Here is a 23009-nt window from a genome sequence, read left to right as displayed (position 1 = left end):
ATGGAGTCCTACAATACATTTTTGGTTTCTCTAAATTCTTGAATATGCTTTACCACTCTTTAGTACATATTTTTGGATACCTATAGCAAATGGGCTACAAAATAAATAACTGATTGACACTTTGGGGTGTATTTATAAAAACATTTGAATATCAGTCTGCTCAGTGGAAGTTCACGTGCATCCTTTTTGTTTCGAATAGGGCAAAAAAGTTAAATTTAGGCTATTTCCTAGTCAAATGTTTTTCATTGATTTAAAATGGAAAATACTGCATTTGGAAACTAAATAGAATTTCCTATAAAGTACATTTAGTTGTATTTTCTGTTGTAAATCAATGAAAAATGTTTGACCAACACAGGAAATAGCTTAATACCGTTCCTTTTTGTGCCTCATTTACACAATAAATGTACATGCACTTTCACTTGGTGAATTGCCATTCAAATGTTTTGGAAATAGACCCCTTGGTGTCTTTACAGCAATTGGATTTTCTAAATATTAAACCTTTGCTGACCATGCACAGCCCTTTTCACAAAACGTCATCCTTTTTTTTTTAATCAACTGATAATCGCAAAAAAAACCCATCCAAGTTGATTGACGGAACATACAAGCAAGATCTTTTGTCAAAAACCATGAACAGTTGGCGATTATTTGCTTTGATGTATTTGTTTGCTTTATTCAAAGGCTGGTTGAAAATTATTTTTGGCTGAAAACGCCTTGTGTGCGCCCAGCATAGGTGGAGTGGTTAACCTCCATAGTTGTCCAATGGCTGTTGGGGGTGTAGAGGGGCTTAAAGCATTTGTTCTTCTGAGATTTGGCAAACAAATCAACAAATGCAGCTTGATACAACCTCCGTTTTGAGACCAGGCCACACTTTGTTACTGTAAAGCTCATCAAGCACCTTTGGGAAGTGCCAAAAAAGTGTATAGGCAACAGACACACTTTAAATTGCTGCCATTATGTCTCTAAACACAAAGATACTGTTTCAGGAACAAACATCCATCTGCAAGGCGTGCAATATCATAAGCGTGGAATGTAAACAACGCTGTAACATGATACGATGTAAGCCTAAAAAGCTTAAAGTGGGTTAAAACAAATCAGTAAACCTCTGCAACACAAGCACTTTTACCCATGTTTTACCTTTTTAAAAATGCTGCCAGTACAGAAAATACCTGCTGATCTGCCAAAAATCCAGTGAGCCCCTAACTTTCTGTTAAAGCCGACAATGCTGCCTCTGTTGTACTGAAATGTAAAGTGTTTTTTCCAGCCATGCCAGAGTTTTTCTCCCCTTCCCATTTGTTTTAGAGATGAGAATTGGGGGGGGGGGTATTCTGTATTCCATCAGAATAGAACTGGGTGGGGATCATAACGCTGCTTTGGATTTCAGTGCAGCAGGGACAGCGTTGTCGGCTCATGGGATGTTAGCGGCTCACTGAGTTTTGGCAAATTATCAGTTTTTTCTCTGTACTTGCAATGCTTTAAAGGGGTAAACGTGCATGTATTGAAGAATTTTTTTATTTTTATTTAATTATAAAGATAATCACCCCCATTCAAAGTGCAACAATGATTAACATATCTATATAAAGTGTAAAAATCAACATACATATAAATACATCAATCCCAAAATGCGGTATAATATCACAATAAAAATAAAGTATAAATATGCATAAAGTGCTGATAAAGTGAAGAAAAGTCCTGCATAGTCCAAAAACTAATAAAGGACAAGACTTTTTTTTTTTTTCACTTTTATACAAATACTTTATTTTTTATTGTGATAGTATACTACACTTTAGGAATGATGTATTTACATTTATGTTGTTTTTTTCACTTTATGTAGATATGTGACTAATTGTAACACTTTGTAATTAATTGTTGCACTCTGTGTGGCGCTGCACAGTGAACGAGTTCCACAGTGGAGGTAAGTATAACATGTTTGATATTTAAAAAATAAATAAAAATTACCTTTACAACCCCTTTAAATGGGATGTATACTAAAGCAAGCATATTTTTACCTTGTGTAAAACTGTCTTAAGTAAATATCCAGCCTTGTGTTGTCCTTCCTTTCCATCAGCTGCTCTAAAAAGCAACAACGTCCCACTTCAAGGGAAGTAAAAGATGTAAAATGGCTGCCATATCAAGCAGTATCACTGGCAAAAACTGCCAGATTTTCAAAAGGTCACTCAATATAAGGAAGTTCAAATGCACATGAAAAATACCTATTTACGATTTTAGTTCTGGAAAACTACCCTGTCCACATACCCTTTAAGTGGCAGAGATTTATATGCTCTAATCTCAACGATGGAGTGAAAAAAAAATGATCCATGTTTGCAAGTGGGAAGGTGGATGTAGCCTTTTGTTTGAATGGCAAATCACATATTTAGAACTGCATGATGTCACCAGTTGCTAAGGAGAACATTTTGGAATCTGCAGACTTCTACGGTTTATAGCTAAACTCCAGACAAAGATCACAGGAGAGCAGGCTGCGGATGATGGAGTCACGTAAAATGATCACGTTGGTTGCATGCTAAAGCATGCAAACAACTTCTCAACAGAAAAAACCCTGGATGAAAGGCTAAAGTAATATGAGGCACTGATAAAGGACTGTTGAGATTGCATATAAGTAAAATTGGCATACAAGTAACAATAAAATTGTACAAACTCATATAGATTTACCAAGACTATGTAGCATGAAGGCCTACCTATAGTATCCATTTAATTTGTATACAGTCAGGAAGGTCCATGCACTACAAGTCTTTAAAGCTCTCTAAGGCTGTATTCACACCTATGCATTTTTAGTTCTTTTTGCAGGCTTGCACTACAGTCGATTTAACATGATTTCCTATGGAACACGTTCTGTGGTGCAAATCTGCAAAATGCAAAAAGAACTAAAACTGCATAGGTGTGAATCCAGCCTAAGACAGCAGCACGAAGGTCTTTTTCTGTCCCAAGGATGAGAACTAGTTTCAAACAAAGTAAATGTTGTCTACTATAATAAAAGCCTTGTGACAACAAAATTCCAGTGAAATAAAAACTTAATAAAAGCTTCACAATTTTAAATATATAAAAGCACCTTTTGTGTCACAAAAAATAGTGAAGCTGCCACCTGTAGTGAAATTAAGTCAATCTGTAAATTATATAAAGAAAAAAGGGTATGGAGCCAACACCAATTTAAACTTATACACAAATTTCACTAATAAATACTTAAACCATAATAAAGTCCATAGTCATTACTTAATGTGCATAATAAAATCTTATGGTCGAGCAAAAAAACAACAAAGGAATGAAGATTTTATTAAAGCTTTTATTGAATAAAGAAAAAAAGGGGCATGGCGTTAACACCAATTGAAACATATACACAAATTTCACAAAAAATGTATTAAATCATAATAGAGTCCATAGTCATTCCTTAATGTGGATAAAAAAATCTGCCACCATGAAATCTTCTGTGTGGCAATAGATATTGCTACTGATTATGTCACTCAAATCACCAGCCTCTGTGTAAAAAATGCACACTCACCAGCAGTCCAGTGATCCCTAACTTAATAAAGGTCAACTAGCGCATATGATTCACCACTCTCTGAGCCGCACGACTTGTCGTGCCCCCTTGGTGATTGATATAGGCCACTGCTGTGGTATTGTCAGATTGGATCCTGACAGGATAATTCCATAACCTGAACATCCAGGCCCTCAGGGCCAATCTCGCTGCCCAGATCTCTAGAATGTTGATGGGCATTTTTGATCTGAACTATTTCCCTTGGACAGTCGATTATTCCCGCTATGACCATCTAAATTAGTTCCTTTATGGCACTGATCTTTGCCTGGGGCAAGAATATCTTTGGGGCTGGATCAATAATCAGACCCAAGTATTCCAATCTCCTTGATAGTTTTTTGAGGAGGATTTCTCTAGGTTGGGAATCCGACCTGGGTATTCCAGGTTGTTGACTGTAGATACTTTGGTCTACGCGGGCTACTGGTCTAACAAGAGCAGATTGTCTAGGTAAGCTATAATCATTATACCTTGGGGCCTTAATCTGGCTACAGGAGGGGGCCAGACCTTTGTAAATACTTGAGGTGCAGAAGCTAGACCGAAAGGCAGAGCAAAAAAATGAAAAATAAGAATTTCTATCTCTAAATGTAGATATTTCTGGTGAGCGGGAAATATAGGTACATAAGAGGTATGTATCCCTGAAGTCTACTGACACCAGAAGTTGTCCACCTTGTAGGACGGAGACAATTCACAAGAAGCTTTAAAACTCTTTAGAAGTCTCCACTTACCTTTCCCACCGCAGGGTTTTCTGTGATAAAACCAACAGACCCAATCTTCACCTCTCACAGTGGGCCCCGTTTAATAAACCTTCAGGAACTGGAGCCCCCTTTTTTAATCGGAGAACCGCACTCCTGGACCTATAAAACACCCCGCCAGACAAAAATTAAGGCTGAAAAAAACAAAAGCACTGGATCCCAGGGTCTAGCTCTCTAGAAAGAGAAGAGTTACGGGCTAAACCTCGTTTCTTCTGCCACAAGGCCCGGGTACCATTTAATTCGGCCTAAAAAGACACTTTGAATGGATCCGGCTGCATAGCTAGCCCCAGCAAGGATTGCTCCAGTGGAGCTCAGCACAGCACATCTTTACTCGTGACCAGCACCTTAGACGCTGGTGAAAAAACTGAGGTACTCCCAGTAGTGAGAGGGGATATATAGGGAGTGGACTTTCTGTCTTAGGTTGTGCCAGTGTCCATCACCTGAAGGTGGCTTATAACCCGCATAGTAATTACTATGGTTCTGTGTCCCGTGGTTGGGTCTATGGGACCTATGACATGTCCCAGATGATTACATAGAGGGAGGGGGTAGAGGTGATTTCCCTTCCGGCGCCGAGGGAAGTGACGTAAGAAGCCCAGGCGCTGAAGGAGGCAGATTAAAAGGGACCCCCTAGCAACACGCATTAAGAGGTGAGTAAAAAAAAAAAATTTTCTCCAAATATTTTATTTTATTTTTTATTTTATTCATGAACAAAGTATCTCAGTGCTGCAGACTGATGCAAAACAGTCAATAGAATTCCAACCTGGCTGCTCGACTCAGTTTGGCCTAAATTGATCAGAAGGGAAGTTGTGGGTATTGGATTGGTTGTGGATTTTAGTAGTTTGATTAATTTGCATATCAATCTTATTTTAAAAAAATGGAACCATGTATGACCACCATAACAAATAGGGTGGTTGGAGAAAGACATCATATCCCAGTAAATCTAATTGACCTAAACGTGCAGTTAAACTTTAAATGCCAATTCATAAAGGATGACAATACTTTTAATAATATTACATTCATTAGGGCCTATGGAGCAAATGCCCTGAACGAGTAGTACTGTGAAGCTTGCTGGCTCTAACAGCAGTACTTTACCTTGTAGGCTTTAGCTTCTGGTCTGATGCATCAATAGTTCTTGTTTCTTTTATCTCTACAGCACTCTGACCTGTAACAAAAGTACAGCGATGCCCGTCCTGTTCGTCTTTGTAGGTCTCCTCATCGCAGGTCAAGCTGTGTCTGTCTACTTCATCACCCAGCAGCAATCCACTATTAAGGGGCTGTCGGAAACCACAACTGCATTAAAGTTAAAGGATATGATCAAGAATCTTCCTGGTTCATGTAAGTAGCAAGCTCTAATATCAACCATTGTAGCATCTGTGGGGTGGATTTGCTATAGGCACATAGACTGTGCACTTTTCAAGTGCAGTTGCATTCATTTTCCCCAGAGCTAAGTAAATACGGTAAAGTTCTGCCGATTTCCATCATCCAATCATATGCAAGGAAAAATGTTTTTTTTAATTATTTTTCTTGTACCCGATTTGATATTCTTTACAAAGTGATGCTTTACCGCATATACTAAGCTTTGGGGAAAATGAGTGCAACTGCACTTGCAAAGCGCACAATCTATTTTTGCCTTTAATAAATCCACCCCATTATGATTACATTGCATTAAAAGGTTCCACTAGCAGGTGGGATAGCTTACAGTACATATGTAATAGCACATGTCAGTCTTTGAAACTAGGTAGGTGACAGCATAAATGGTCTATAAGCCAATACAGGACTTACAGTAGACTGCACAGTGGTGTAGCACTAAAGAAAAGATCCCCTTGTTGGCCACTAGGTGTAGACTTTACTTCACCAAAGACACCCAGCCAACAAACAATTTTCATTTTGGATAAATATATTTTTCATGGAATTGGCATTTCCAATCCTGTCTAAATGATGTTTCTTGATTCAACTTAATTATTTAACACCTGTGATAATTATAAATATGAAAATACATAATTTAAATATTTCAAGAATTAGCCAAAAAACATGTCTAGCTCTGACTTCCTTAGTATATACAAAACTGACAACATCTGGACAAGGCAAAGAAGTTTTTGAAAATGAAATGTTGCTTTTTCCGAGCTGCATTTGGATAAATTAATATCAGTCATGTTTTCCATCTACAGCTCCCTACCAGAAAAATGCCCAGAAACTGAAGATTGCAACATTTAATATTCCACTGGCATTCAGCGATACGGATGGCTCTCCACAGGTAACGTCGTCAATAGAATACTAGTTATATAGTAACAGTAATAATAATAGGAATTATAGTGATTTAGTAACTGTAATAAAAAGCAAGGATAACCATTAAGGTTATGGTGAGAAAGGACTAAAGGAACCAAGAGTCCCCCCACTGAATCAAACCTTTCAGAACAGAAAGTGTGTGGCTACATTTTTTAGCACCATAGCTAGCAGTTAAAGTGTTACTAAACCCAGGACCCTGCATTCACTATATCTGGCCTCCCACAGTACACAGAACATGGAAATTCAATTATTTTAGTAAATATAAACGTCTCAAATATAAAATTCTCATCAGCAGTATATAGCAATTTTGGGATTACTATCAGTGTCTGATTAAAGCTTGTAGGAGTTTAATTCTCCTCTGACTATCCTATGAGGCTGATGGACCCCTGACCCTCTGTCTGGACAGTGCTGATTGACCCTGTGCTGATCACATGCACCCTCCCAAGAAAGAAAGAAAAAAAAAAGAATCGTGCCTTCAGTGGCTGTCTTCCTTTGCTGGAAGTCAGTCACGAGGCACATAGTGGAGGACTTGTAGCAGAATCAGATACCTGCAGGTAATGGGATACACGCCATTACACATAACCAATATGTAGGGGGAGATTTACTAAAAACAGGTGCACTCAGAATCTGGTGCAGCTGTGCATGGTAGACAATCAGCTTCTGACTTCAGCTTGTTCAATTAAGCTTGGACAATAAAACTTGGAAGCTGATTGGTTACTATGCAGAGCTGGACCAGATTTTGCACACCCTAGCTTTAGTAAATAACCTCTTTATTGTGCTTTATCCCAAACAATATATACTATACATAAAGTACAACTAAAGGAAAAACTTTCTTTTTAGTTTTGGATAGAGTGGAGAGAGATTAGAACCCCTGCCAGATTTTATTGCGTTCTGTGCCCCCATTAAGGATATTCACCCTCTTTATTTGTCCTGTTTACCATTATCATTGAAAGAAAATCCCAATTTTTGGGTTGTCCCCAGAAAAGTAATAAAGGGGAAATCTTCCAATGGGGACACTAGTTCTGGTGATCTGGGGGTCCCCAAGGAATCCCCATAATTTGCAGGGATTTCTTCTCACTTCCTGTTTGGCTATGGGACAGGAAGTGAAGGGAAATCTCCACAATGGGACACAGATGGTGAAAAAAAAAATCTGACAGGGGTTACAACCCTCCCTTGCTCTATCCAAAATGGGGAAAAAAAGTTTTGCCTATGGTTCTACTTAAAGCTCTAAAGGCCCATACACACGATAGGACTTTTTGACAACAAACATGCAAATTAGCTGTTTTGGGGCAACATCCGACCGTGTGTACGCTCCATCGGACAAACTTTTCCAGTTTTCATTGGACTTTTGTTGGCTGTGCGAACGGACAAACTTATTGACAACATAAGTCCGATGGAGCAAAGTCCGATCATGTGTACAGAAAACCATAGGTCTTTTGTACAAAGTACAAACACACATGCCCAGAACCAATGCAAAAGATCAGACAACAATACAGAAGTTGACCAAAGGGTGGTGCTGGAGTAATTGAACGTCCTCTTTTGAAGTGTCGTCAGTATATTGAAACGTCACTACGTTCGTGTTTGTTGCCTAAAAAGTCAGATCAAGTGTATGCAATACAAATTTATGGCCAACGCCCTTTGTACAAAAGTCCACGGGAAAGTTTGTACAAAGTCTGGTCGTGTGTATGAATCTTTAGAATGATATCCCACAGCACAGTTTTCAGAATCCTTCTTCACCAGCAGGGTGAATTCTAAATGGTTGCTGCAGGTTATTCCTACAAATTAGAATTGGTGCTCTTTACTGAATAAAGACAATGGTGACAAGTTCAGTGCCGATTTAAAATCTTCCAAAGAAATTGCAGGAACATTACTGAAAATGATCAAGTTTTACAAGACAAACTTCTTTATTTGTAGAACCTGGAAGCTATTGCAGAGGAGAGCAACAAGATTGAAGATGCAGTTAAATACATGCTCCTGGTGAGTGGCTGTATCTATTCAAATGCCATTAACTAATTTCACTTCTTCATTTTTTTTTTCTGTTTAAAACCAAACTCAAGGAAAACAGCTAAGTGCACAGATGAAATATATTGGAGCTGTTTACCAGCCAAAGAATTTGTATGTTTGTCCATACATTCCTGAGATTTACACAGCCCTGCCCCATAACACAACCAGTTGACTAATGCCACTTACATTTAAGGAATACAGTGGCGTCGTGTTTTCACAGCAGATTTCTGACTGGATAGTGAAAGAGCAGCAAATAAAAATAAAAAAATGACAAGGTCATCACTCTGCTCTTTCCTCCTATATGCATTTTCCTTGTCAACACATTTGCATGTAGCAAACCTGATTGGCTCTCAGCTCCGCTCCTCCCTCTCCCTGTCTGATACTGCGCAAGAGGCTGATACCAAGTCAAAATCAGGTATTCACATGCATTACATAGAAAAAAAAAAGAATGATTGTATACCTAAGTGCATTCATTTGGCTTTTGCCTGGAGCAAAGCTTTAACAAAGAGATGTGTATTTAATTTTGTACAGTAACAAGTAATGTCTATCTGCCTCGGTCGTATCTCTATTCCTGAACCATGAATGCTCTGTGTTGCCTGTGCATAGTATATACATTATATATTTATACCTTTTTCAATGTGCATTTCTTATCTGTAGAGAACTAACCCCCTGAGAAAATACCCAACACTGAATGGCACCATGCTTGACAATCTGAGGAAGTTGAAGAAGAATCTGAGTGACCAGGAGTGGATGGTCAGTGTTTATAATTCATATGGAAAATGGAAATCTTTAGACTTTGCTACAAACATATGAAACCTGATTGGTTGCGAAGGACAGCAGTTCCAGTTTTAAAATTAAAATATATTTATATATAATTTTTTTTGTGTATATAGTAAAAAAGGGTTAAACCACTTGTCAATTTTTGATTTTTTGCTTTCTGTGTCCCATTAGACAAAACAGGAAGTGAGAGGAAATCTCTCCACTCGGATGCCCACAGCAATAAACATAACCTGACAGAGTTTTTACTAATTTAGAATTAGAAAATTAAACACACTGTAAATGAAAAAAAAAAAAGAAGTGATTTCTCTGTACAATGCTGTAACAAGTAAAATATATCTTTTATAATCACCTTAACAATTTTTTTTTTTATCTTCTAAAGGTTTTTGATGCATGGATGCAGCAGTGGTACTTGTTCTATTTGGTGCAAAACTCTGAAACACCCATGCCAACTCCAGCACAGAACCCTGAAACACCCATGCCAACTCCAGCACCAACAGGTATAGGTGTAATAGATCAGGCACTGCATATAGGCTTTGCGCTGCCATGGTGCAACATGGGAAGGCAAAAGCAGCTACTCTTACAGCCTTGTGTGTTCTTTGTTTTGGCTTTAGAAATATAGTGCTTGCACGGAATTGTGGTATATGAAGTATGTCGTAGCTAGGTATGTAGAAGTTCATCAGAATGATAAAAGTCAGCATTACCAGGAAACAGCTTCTTAAAGTGGGAAATTTTGTCATATTGGCACTGGCCTAGTGGAAATATGGAAAATGTACTCCAATGAGGAGAAACAGAAAATTCTAGCCACTGCGAAGGCTCCAAGCCCTTCACCAGACTATTTAATCTATTTTAAATGGATGGACTTTTGTAAATAAAAATTCAGAGCATTAAGGCAGAATTGGACCTTAGGTAAGGTAGCAGCTTTGGCCCCTTATCCCATCGATTGCCATTAACAAGCATTGCAGTAGGCATAGAGAAGCTTTCCCATTTGCACTGTCTGTACTGGCATAGCTTTCCCCATCTGACAACGGCCTACAAGTGACAGGCAGGTGCATAGCTTTGACCAACACTACGGTTTACTTCGGGAGCATGAATGTCGTAGCTGGGCTGCCTAGACATCAACCAGGCCCTGGGCTGCTACATAGGTATTCTTGTGGATGTTGCAGCTCTATATTAAATACAGTAGATAAGTACTATTGAGACTGATAGATTTAGGATATGTATTTGCCTCTGCACGAGAGGTGTAGTGCATTTTAGGATTAAACACGTCTTACCTTACATCTCCATGGTAGGTGTGTTTAATGGAAACCAAACCAGTGATGCAGCAAGTAAAGTTTTTTCATAACACAAGAACACACCGAAATGTATTTGGACTAACAAAAACGCATAAACCACGTATCTTCTGCATTGGCGCTGAATTCTCCGTCTGTCTGTGCCGCTCAGCTAATAGATGCTGCTAAGCCTGGACGTGTAGCATATAAAGTCACATTCTGTCCAGCACCTTTCACAGTCTCCAAAATTTGTTCCTCAGGAGTTGGAGACTTACTGGAAATGTGGAAAGAAAACGATCACCTAGCAGAGCGCAGCCTTAGCGAAAACTTGGTTTATGCTTCTACCAGTTACTCCACCGACACAGAGCCCAGTATTATTGATGAAAGTCCAAGTGGTGAATATGTTCTCTCCTATACATAGTAGTACACAAGTGTACAAAGCCATCTTACAGAGAAACTATAGGCTAGAGATTCAACTGCTGTGTCATGAGCATCCATTAGGAGCATGTATGTGGGTGTTAAAGGTTATTATTATCAATGGAGGTGGACACCATGCAAAGTCATCTGTGCCTTCTATGGTGAACAAAAGGTTCTGTGCTATCAGTATTAGTTGAAGATGGGGCTTACTTTGCTGGGCACAGAGGTGGAGCTTGCTGTGGCTTATCAACACTAAAATATTAAGGCCCTGAGTGATCTCTAGTTTTAAAAACACTTGGTCTTAGCTATTTGTTAAATGTCCAATAGGAATTGTACACTATATGGCAAAAGCTTGTAGACACCTGACTACCACACCTATCTGTATGGCATAAAGTATGTGGCGCTCCTCCATATGATTGAGTTGGTGTGTCTCCAGTGAATGATACTACTACAGCATACAAAGACATTTTAAACAGATATGCGCTTTACTTCCAACCAAGTGATAGCAGTTTGGAGAAGACCCTTTTCTGTTCTAGCGTGACTGTGCCCCTGTGCACAAAGCCAGGTGTATAAAGACAAGGATTGTCAAATTTATTGTGGAAGAACTTGAGTGGTCATACAAAGTCCTGACCTTGATCTAATTTAACACCTTTGGGATGAATTGGAACATTGTGAGCCAGGTCTTCTCACTGTACATCAGTACCTGACCTCATAAATGCTCTTCCAGTTGAATTGGCACAAATTCCCACAGAAAGAAATATTGTCGAAGCCTTCCAAGAAGTGTGGATTCTGTTAGCGTTGAAAAAGGGAAAGGTGGAGAGGGAAACTGTATTAATGCCTATAGTATTGGAATAGGATGTCCAGCAAGTTTATATAGGTGTGAGGGTCTGATGTCCACTTTTGACCATATACAGTAGTACCCCAGCATTATCAATCATGTTCTGACTAAACAAGAAAAGTGAAAGTTTGAATCTGCTGGAAATGTGCAATGTAATATAAGAAGACCAAACAAAAGGGAGCAGCAAAAAAAAGAAAACTAGTTCATTCAGCATTTCTTGGCTGCACAATAATTTAGCTTGCATTAACTTTTCATGTCTGTAGTGTTCAAGCTGCCCTCTGTGATGAAAGTCTTGTCATGCCTTTTAATATTATTTTACATTGATTATGTGTTCACTTAGGCATTTTCTATACAAACATATGTATTTTACAAGAAATGTATGGAATTTTGTTTTTAGATGTAAATGTAATTAAAGCTGAAGGTTAGCCACAAAAAAATCTCCTATACCCTTGATGAGCTAGCTTACCTGTGCTTATCCATCGTTCCCAATGGAGGGATGGATGTCAATAGACATGTGTCAGTTATCACCCGCCAGCATCTGATCCGCTAAAAACAGACAGATGGGGATCTATTCCCCATCAATCTGGCAGATTAAATCGAATGACAGGCTGTCAGTTTGCATCCGATAGCCCATAGAGGGCAGTGGACTGTGTCCGTTTTGCATCAGCAGAGCAGACACGGATCTGTCATCCCACTGCTCAGCAGGGAATCAGGAAGACTGAGCAAGCAAACTCCACCAGTGTGAAAGTGGCCTAATGAAATATGTCCCATGCTCTGCAGGTGGTAAAACTCTGGGGAAATTTTCACTGCAGGGGTGCTCTGTCCTATTCCTGTCTCTGAACTTTTGGCGCTGCAGGGGTTAATAGTTCCGAGTCTTCTGTAGCGTTGCTGTGAAAAAGTTCCTGTAAAGGACATACCCCCCCTCCTCCATTGCGAAATGCTCTTTCATGCCTGTAACACAATCTGTAAACGTGGACTCTGATAAGTGACAAGATCCCCTCCCCTATTCACACATTTGCTATGCTGTAAAAAAAAAATACATATACACTATATTACCAAAAGTATTGTGACACCTACCTTTACATGCACATGACCTTTAATGGCATTCCAGTCTTAGCCGGTAGGGTTCAATATTGAGTTGGACAACCCTCTGCAGCTATAACAGCTTCTATTCTTCTGGGAAGTCTGTTCACAAGGTTAGGAGTGTTTCTTTGAGAATGTTTGACCATTCTTCCAGAAGCACATTTGTGAGGTCAGGCACTGATGTGGACAAGAAGGCCTGACTTACAGTCTCTGCTCTAATTCACCCAAAAGGTGTTCTATTGGCTTGAGGGCAGGACCAGGCCAGTGAAGTTCCTCCACCTCAAACTCGCCCCTCCATGTCTTTATGGGCCTTGCTTTGTGCACTGGTGCGCAGTCATGTTGGAACAGGAAGGGGCCATCCCCAAACTGTTCCCATAAAGTTGGGAGCATAAAATTGTCCAAAATGTCTTGCTATGCTGACGCCTTAAGAGTTCCCTTCACTGGAATGAAGGGGCCAAGCCCAAACCCTGAAAAACAACCCCACACCATAATCCCCCTTCTAGCAAATGATTTGGTCCAGTGCACAAAGCAAGGTCCATAAAAACATGGATGAGCGAGTTTGGTGTGGAGGAACTTGACTGGCCTGCACAGTCCTGACCGCAATCCGATAGAACACCTTTGGGATGAATTGGAGTGGAGACTGCGAGCCAGACCGCATGCCTGACCTCACAAATGCGCTTCTGGAAGAATGGTCAAACATTCCCAGACACACTCCTAAATCTTGTGGACAGCCTTCCCAGAAGAGTTGAAGTTGCAAATTGTGGGCCAACTCAATATTGAACCCTACGGACTAAGACTAGGCAGGCGTTACTTTTGGTAACATAGTGTAGCTTTAAATTGAACTTGTGGGCAGCAAATTGTGGGCCAACTCAATATTGAACCCTACGGACTAAGACTAGGCAGGCGTTACTTTTGGTAATATAGTGTAGCTTTAAATTGAACTTGTGGGCAGCAAATTGTGGGCCAACTCAATATTGAACCCTTCGGACTAAGACTAGACAGGCGTTACTTTTGGTAATATAGTGTAGCTTTAAATTGAACTTGTGTGCAAAAATTCAAAACATAATCCTTTCTGATCAATTGCATTCTAGTCACTTATATAAGACGAAACATAACATATCAAAGAAGGTATGACTTTAATTGTTTGCAAAGGGTTTCTTCTGCTGTGAAGAAAATCATTTTTATGTATGCTATAACCTACTATTAAACTGGACTCACTTATTTGTATGTGGTTATATGTATCAGGTGCCTCTGTGATGTCAGAATGCATGACGAGGGCCAGTATGCAAGCTCTGCCTGGTGCTTATGTACCACAGTGTGATGAGAATGGTGACTACAAGTCTAAGCAGTGCTGGAGAAGCACCGGATATTGCTGGTGTGCCTACAAGAATGGAACTGAGATTCCAGAAACCAGATCCCGTGCAAAAATTGACTGCAAACGTAAGAACATACATGTCTTACTCACATAGCTGAATGTACCATAAGATGTAGAAGGACAGCCACAACCATTGATTTGCAAGAATGATTGCTACATATACAGTATGCTTATAATTGTGTCAGCCCGCTGGTGTTGGTCTTATCTTAAGGGGATAGTAGTAACATTAACCCTATTGCTTAGCCTTAACTAAAAATTTGTTTTGCCATCAGATAAAGTATAAGAGAGACTATATCTGCACTGTAGTTAAATAGAAGGCATCAGGAGGTGCCACATCAGAACTGCAATGTCAGAGCCTGACTTCTCATGGGGCTGCTGAAGCCCAGAAAACCCATATTGTGAAGTAGGGGCCAAATAGATACATCCATGCTGTAATCTGGAGAGCCCGATATCACTAGCCAGCCACTTGTAAAAGTCACAGTCTTTATTGAACTCGATAAAACAAGCAAAACACATTCCTTCAGCCAAAATGGAGCAAACAGTCATTACCACTGGTATAACAAAATCAAACAGTGGATCGGGGATGCAATGCTAGACCCCTGCAGACAAGCCCTGTAACTTTCAGTCCGTACCTGCATGGCTTGTGAATGAACTACAAGGCCACTCATCAGTGATCTCGCAGTCCATTCAGAACTACAAGTGGTCAGCCACAAAGGTGATGGTACTTGTAGTTCAAGTCATTCACAGGAAACTGTGAATGAAAGATGTGGCCCTGCACAGCAACGTTATTTTCAAATAGTGACAGCGGGTGCCAGGAGAAGATCGCAGCTCACTGTCACTGGGAGGGGAAGAGGCCGCGGCTACTGGATCATCTTACATGTTCTACCATATATATGGGTGGAGCATGTAACAAGCTCCAAAAGGTGAGCTTATCCTTTAATGGACTTTGGGCATGTGTCAAAGACATCAGTTTGAGACTTCTTAAAAAATAAAAAATAAAATCAGAATTCACAGCTGCATTTGAGCTGCTTAAGGTTGCAGATGCACCAGCCTCCACAGCCCCCCAATCCCCCTTTTTGACAGCGAGCTGTCACAATCTAAAAAGACGTGTCTGTGCGGGACTCCACCCGCATTGTTTATTCAGTGTTCTGTGAATGTGAAAACTACAAGCATCGGCAGCTATCGGCTTGTAGTTCTCAATTAACTACCAGGGCGCTGTTGAGTGCTCTAGGTAGTTCATTGAGCTTCCTGTCAATGTGAAATATTTCACAGGCACCTAACAAAGAAACAAAAAGAAAAAACAAAACAAAACATTTTTTACCTGCAAAAATGTGCATTATTTAAATTTTTTGTAAAGGTGAACAAATCCTTTCATTTAATGTGACAGGCTCAATTCATAATTCATAAATTGATATATTCAGCAAACCATTAAAAGTCAAACCAAATTTATCTCAATGTGGGACTTCAGTCAAGAAAAAACTAAGCAGTAAATTTGTAAAAGATCGGACACTTAGCAATGGCAAGAAATCTCGGAGAAAGACAGTCCCAATATAGGATCCAGCCCTCCAAATGGAACAAGTATCAGTTTTTAATAGGATAGCATATTATTCCCCAAGCTGGGCCAAAGATCTCATCTGGACCTGCAAAAACAGACTTTCCAGGTGATAGCCTGTGGGTACTTAACTGTGCTTGATTGATAGGTTCCCTGGATGAAATGATGGCACCCAGCAGGTACTACATAGGGCTTTAGTGGTGTCCAGGAGTGCACACCTTTAGTAATCTACAAGGCCCTTCTTTTCTGACCACTTTTATTTAAAAGTTCCACAACTAACATGCTGCACCTCAGAGGTTCCCCCAGGTCTACTACAATTTGGCACAGTTCTGTAAACCTTGAAATGATAACCATTATTATTGTCATTAAATGTTAATTGCGTAAAAGGTTTTCATTCAAAGAACTGAGGCTTGTGTAAAAGTACAAACATGTTGAATGTAGTATGTGTTATGGTCATGTTTGAGTTGCTTTAGCATGCTTTTGGGGTGCTGCTTCGAGTTGCTTTTGGCATGATTCAAGCTGCTTATGCTCTTGTATTAACCTGTAAGAGGAATAAAAACAGCTTAGAAGTATACAAATGCTGGTGCACAAAAGTTCCTAAGATGGCCATTAACCCCCAGCATGATAACATATTGTAGAGGCCCTTTAAGCTTGTTTCAAGTAAAACATGTATGTATAAGTCACCTACAGGTTGCATATACTATGTAGCTGGTAAAGGAAGTGAGGGGGGGGGGTGTCAAATCAGTTTTTTTTTTTTAAAAAAAACCTTTTCAGTCGATTTCCAGTCCCATAAAGAGGGCTTGGTTAGGGGGTCCAAGAAAAAAAGATGAGGTTGCCTTATCTGATTTAATACATTCTTAGTGATGTAATTTGCTTCTTGTGGCAAGAAAGATACCATGATCACACAGCCAAAGTGAGTTACTTTGCTAGACAACTGATTTTATATTAAAGTCTAAATTGTACAAACTTTTTTTTTTTTTGGACAGATATTCAAGATTACCAAACTGAGGAGTACGATATGCAATATGCTCTACCCCTTTATGGTAAATTCTAAATATTTATTTGTATTTCATCAGATAATGAAGAGATATGGTGCATATGTATGTGGAAAACTGACACGCTAGCACACTACATGCTCACTACCTGAATGGGCTTCTTTAATGCAATGCACATCAATGCATTTACTGTAATTTTATGCACTGCAATTTGTTACTGAATTTTGGAATGCACTGGGCTATACAAAGTGCAACATGTCCTATTTACTTTTAGCTCATACCAATGCAGTGTGTGAATTGAAGCCATGGGACATAAGGCCTCGTTCCTCTTTTGGGCCATACTATTGGTATGAACCAGCTGATAATTCCATAACATTAAATAATATTTCAATGACTGACAAGGAACCCAAAAGAAAAGTGCCTTAGGCCAGCCATAGATGTGGTCGAATCTCAGCCGGGTTCAGCAGGTACAGGCCGAGATTCAAACCGTGTATGGGCAAGCTAAATGTACCAAGATAATTGATCGATCAACTTGGGTACAACCAGCCTGCCGGATTCACTTGCTTTTATCGCTAGCATCTGCTATAGCTGGTAGCAATAATCAATGTCTTCTCCCGCCGTCATCACAAGCCCAATGCTTGTTGACATAGGCCCTTACAACAGCTGTAAAAACCCGACAGCGGGTCCAACAGTTCCCCACTTTATCCAGAACGAAGAAAAAAAAAAAGGTTCTGTCTGATCATACAGTGCTATTGCATGTAAAGATGGCCATAGATGGATTGAAAATTGTGCCAGTTCAGCAGGGACTGGAAAATTTTAAATCTATGTAAGGGCACCCTAGTTGTACACAAGCTGATCAATCGTTTGACTTGTGTACAACCAGCCTGTCAGGTTTTCCCCAAATGATTAGTGCTGCCGGCTGTAGCTGACAACACCAATCATTGTGTTCTGCTCTGCTGCCAGGGAAGGCTCCCTGCTGGCAGAATCAATTGGCGCTGCAGGGACGATTCCCTCATCAATAGTTAATGAATCAAGCAATTTTCTTTTTTTCCCCACATTTGCATAATGTATGGCCTACCTAAGGGGGAGACTGAGTGTGTGTGTGTGTGTGTACCCTTTTCACATCCAAGAAGGTATTTTGGGTATGCAATGAAGACAATCATTGTAATGCTAAAGGCAAGTTCTTGCATGTTTATGGTGATTACCAACTCTCAGATAGCTTAGCTTAGTCATATTATAGTTTACTTACTCAACTTCCAGCAGCCTATGAAGGCCTTAAGGCTCGGTTCACACTGCTGCAATGCAAATTACATCAGTTTTTGAGTGTGATTCTGGTGCAAATTCACAGTGCGATTTCTTTCTGTGTCAAGTGCAAATCTAATGCGAATTTGTGATGGGATTGGTCACAGCAGCCCTTCTGTCTGGCCAATAGAGGCCCAAAAAAAAACAAAAAACAATAAATAAATAAATAAAAAAAGCTGGATTCACAGTAATGTGAACACATGATTGCTAGAAGATCCCTAGAAGTCTATGGAGCTGAATTTGCACAGGATCTAACTCGCAGGACCGTTTTTTTTAGCCGCATCAGAAACGTACTGCATTAAAGTAAATGGCTTTCATTGAAAACGTTTTTTTCAGCATTCGCAACTGATCAAAATCACATCAGAATACATATCACTGTGAACCAGGCCTCAATACCCTGCAGTTTTTAGTTAGTTGAGGATAGTACCAGCTATGATATAAAACAAAAGCTGAAATACTTGCCTTATCTGGAAAGAAATGACATCTCTTGTATCTTAGTACTGGGTTCTATGACCAAATGCCTAGGACAAAAAAAAAAAAAAAAAAAAAGACAGCTTTGGTTTGATTGCAAGCATGGGGCAATATAGATATAGCTCCAAATGATCCACTTTTGTTTGAATATGCCTGTAAAATCTTGTTTATGTTTTTCTGCAGGGAAAGACAATCTTGAGTGATCAAGCAAGGACGCAATTGTTCTAACAAGCTGCTTAGTTCCAGCTTAGCACAGAGGCTTTTCTACGTGTGGAGACAGCTATTTTTTTTTCCTAATATAAGGTTCTCTCTTTAGGGTTATGTAAGAACTACTGCAGGCAAGACACAATCTAGTAATAAATGGAAAGAATATAGTACTTATCTGCTTATTTGTTTTCGGATGCCACATAAAAAATGCTCCATAATGTTTTAGGCTTGTGTCATTAAAGAAAGACTACCTGCAATCTAATTCTGTCTCTGGTCATGACCCAGATAACTATTACGTAAAACAAAGTTAGACAACATCACTTCCCCCATCAACAAACTCTTCCATTCACTCAGATGTCAAAATAAAGAGAACTGGTGGGGAGAGGTTGGTTTTGGGTCCACACACTTTCAGTGCAGGCGTGTCATGTTTTTGTGCTGATCATCTGGGGAGAGTAAAAGGTTAGGAATAGGGTTTAAAGCAGAACTATAGTCAAAAACGAAAATATTTATAAATTTAGTTAATTATATACACAACACGGTATTGGCTTTGCTAATAAAAACAATCTTCATAGAACAAATACTCAATCATAGCAGTAAGGGGTACTTCCTCTCAAAGGGGGAGAAGCCTAAATGCCTTGCAGGGGAATTACTGCTGTGATGTCACCCTCTACAAACACTATTTGGTAGGACTACAGGGTTGTCACCACTGTTAAGACTCCTCTTCTCCCGCACAGCCACATCATTCATTCAGAGTTCTGTGAATGAATTAACTACAAGTACCGACAGCCTTTGCCACTGACAGCTTGTAGTTCTCAATGAACTACCAGGGCATTGTTGAGCACTCTGGGTAGTTCACCGATTCTTCCCGTCATTGTGCAACTGTCTGACTGCACATTTTTTACCTGCAAATTTTTTTTTTTAAAGGTGAACTTATCCTTTAAGCCAGGGATATGCAATTAGCGGACCTCCAACTGTTGCAAAACTACCAGTCCCATCATGCCTCTGCCTCTGGGTGTCATGCTTGTGGCTGTCAGAGTCTTGCTATGCCTCATGGGACTTCTGCAACAGCTGGACGTCCACTAATTGCATATCCCTGCTTTAAGCAATATATCACAAAGACCTGTCAGGTAGTGTGCGAGTCAGCGCTCACTGGCAGCTATCCTTTAAGACCCCTTTCACGCTGAGGACGTTTTGCAGGCTCTATAGCGTTAAAAATAGGGCCTGCAAAACGCTCTAAAACAGCTGCTCCATGCACTCAGTCTGGAGCGGTGCGCTGGCAGGGCATTAGAAAAAGTCCTACCATCAGCTACTTTGGAGCGGTGAACTCACCGCTCCTTCCCATTGTAAACAATGGGGCAGCGCTGTGATACCGCCGGTAAAACGTTGCTCCGGGGGCGTTTTTGCAGGTGGATTTGACCCCTTTTCGCCTGCTAGCAAGGGGTTAAAGCCGCACAGCTTTACCACTGACGCCCTAGGCTGTTATCTTATGTCATGGTGGGGGGGGGGGGGTTTATTAACACTACCACACCAGGGTTCTCAGTGCTGAAAACCATCGTACTAGACTCTTAACCGACATTGAGGTTGGGTTCACAATAGCAGGAGATTTCTCTATGGAGCCGGTTCACATATCGCAGCAGCGCTGCATCTTTTCGTCCATTTTTGATCCAAATTCAGCCCAAAATCCGGACTGAAAACAGACCTGAAAAGATGAATCAGAATGCACCAGACCCCTGCTGAGCCGCATATGTGAACCCAGCCTGAACACTCCCTTAATAGTTCATTAAACAGTTATAGATGCACCTAATCATATCCTCCCTGTTGCTTCACACAGCTGTGGCAAGTGAAAAAGTACAGGAAATGTAAACTCAAGTGACAGGTGTTCTGTAGCAACCTGTTCCCATTTGTAAATGGCCCTAAGGAAAAAGCTGTGAAGAGCACCTCTAACTAAAAAAAAAATACTGAACATCACATTTATTAACTGGTGAATTTTGTCTTGCCTGTAGTTCTTCCTGTTATTTTTTGTGTTCCTTTGGGTTACCGGTGATTGGTAAGAAAATTATCAAATCATTTAGTATGTTATTGTTAACAACAAATTTCATGAACATAAAGGAAGCGTCACAAACAAGTGATAACTGTGATTGGGCTATCACAGTAAGGCTTGGCTCCCACTAAGCAGCCTACAAAATCATGCGATTTTCAATGCAGCTTTGGAGTCAGACTTTGATAGGACTTTTAGCCCAGATGCACACTTACAGCGGAAATGAAATTATGCGAGTTCAGCTGATTTTGCACAAATGTAAGCTTTGGTTCACATTGCAGCGATTTGCCAAACCACATGGCATATCAGCGGCTTTTGCCGACAAAGACCCCCCCTTCGAATGGGTGCGACACTAATTTTGCAGCACCGCACCAATTCCCAAAAGTAGTTTCTGGCGACTTCGGGGTGCGATTTCAATACACATCTGTGTATAAACCCGCACAGATGTCTCTGACCCCCCCCCCAAATTCAGGACTGACGTACGGGAATGAAATTGCGTGACATTAGCTGAACTTGCACAATTTCATTACTGCTGTCAGCGTGAACCTGTAAAGGGACATTCTAGTCTCAATCAAAATGTTTAGATTCTTGTGACCCGTCTTGGCAACAAAAAAAAGAGAAGTACATAATCACAAAACCCCTTGAAATCTGTTTTTTTTTTTATTGTGTTGATTGATTGCTGATCATTTATGAACACATATTACTGTAAGGAACCACAGTGTTTAAATAGATGTACAGCAGTGCCCAATTTCACCTACAGCTGATGCTGCAGGAACAATCCAACTGGAAATCCCCTTCATATCCACAAATCACTTATCGGTAACATGACATTTAAACTTGCAACAACCAATGACTTAACAATTGTGCACATTTGTAAACAGATACCAGTTTTTTTGGGGGGAGATTTTACTTATATAAAAAGAGAACTACTTTGACATGTGATTTTTCTTTTTACCAAGTAACAGAAAATAGAATTTATGTAGTTGCATTATGTTTTATCTCTTTAATTTGCTTGATACTTCTTTTAATGACAAGTTGGGATTCGGCTTAAGAGTTTAATGTTAACTTTCCTGAGTGTTTCTATTGCATTGCTATACTATCTAGATCATCTTGATGAAAATCCTATGTACACCAACAATGAAATGTGAGAACTATAATAAAAAGAGACCTGTAGTCAGTATGGTGTACAGTATTCATTTTCAAAGCAAAAAAAAAAAAAGTAACGCACAATCCAACCACTCTGCAAGATCCAATCTTGAAAGGCTGAGCAGCGAGTTCACAGGCTTTGTAAATAGAATATTTTATATATGTTTAACCATTCATTATGGGGATTGTTACATGTGTGCATTCTGATTGTTGAATGGGGGATATACGTAAACACATCTGTGTAGCTATGGCCACACTTATAATTTCTATTACAAATCTATTTTAGCTCAGATTTAAAGGGTTAAGCATTTTAATTGGTCTTTTACTAGACTAGGCTTCCTCTCTAAATGTTGCCATCATGCCCCCTTGAAAATAAAATACTTCTAACACAACAATACCCCAAAATAGACAATTCACTAAAAATACTATTTTCTATACATATTGAAACACAACGCAACCTCTAAGGACCCTAACATACAGGCATATATGTTGTCTTCCTGCTGTATTGGTCTATAAAGGCATGCATACAGTCATACCGCCAGGTATCAAATATACATATACCCTGATCTGAGGATTGTTTGTTTATACAGTGTTTAACTTAAAACTCCCAGGATATGGATTTACGAGTCCCTTAAATGCATCATTAGATAGCACAGTCTGTTTCTAATGGCAAAGCACGCCATCACAAACATGCTGAAAAGCGATACAAACAATAGGCCATGTGTTTTGATGAGTTTCCACCCAGGCGATCTTCCTCAAGAGGTATGTGGCTAGCATGTCACTGCTGGTGCTCTGAAACGATGAGACATCACCATCACTCTGTTGCAAACATATGGTATATTAGTGCAATGCCATATCAATTAAATGTGTTGAGATCAGTAGCGGCCCATCCACTGTGTTGAGATCAGTAGCGGCACAACTCCATTATCCATGAGTCCAGCCCCTTTCAGA

At 39.8% G+C, this 23009-nt stretch overlaps 1 protein-coding gene across 2 annotated transcripts in view; it reads left to right on the top strand.

Annotated features, from left to right (window-relative positions):
* The window catches only part of CD74 (CD74 molecule), a 28767-nt gene extending 6677 nt beyond the window's left edge, over positions 1-22090 (top strand). The window contains exons 2-10 of one of the 2 annotated variants that reach the window (XM_077468301.1): positions 5450-5631; positions 6465-6550; positions 8497-8559; positions 9244-9339; positions 9746-9863; positions 10895-11029; positions 14218-14412; positions 16886-16942; positions 18851-22090. In XM_077468301.1, the coding sequence (XP_077324427.1) occupies positions 5450-5631; positions 6465-6550; positions 8497-8559; positions 9244-9339; positions 9746-9863; positions 10895-11029; positions 14218-14412; positions 16886-16942; positions 18851-18870 (952 nt within the window). In that variant the 3' untranslated portion in view covers positions 18871-22090. The remainder of the gene's footprint in view (positions 1-5449; positions 5632-6464; positions 6551-8496; positions 8560-9243; positions 9340-9745; positions 9864-10894; positions 11030-14217; positions 14413-16885; positions 16943-18850) is intronic. The other variant, XM_077468302.1, reaches the window with a different exon arrangement.
* The last annotated feature ends 919 nt before the right edge of the window (positions 22091-23009 follow it).

This window comes from Lithobates pipiens, unplaced genomic scaffold (genome assembly GCF_037356315.1).
Source record: "Lithobates pipiens isolate NorthernLeopardFrog02 unplaced genomic scaffold, aLitPip1_a1.2 Scaffold_8, whole genome shotgun sequence".
Lineage (NCBI taxonomy): Eukaryota > Metazoa > Chordata > Amphibia > Anura > Ranidae > Lithobates > Lithobates pipiens.
Note: the sequence above shows the minus strand (reverse complement) of the source record. Positions and strands in the feature narration are given on the sequence as shown.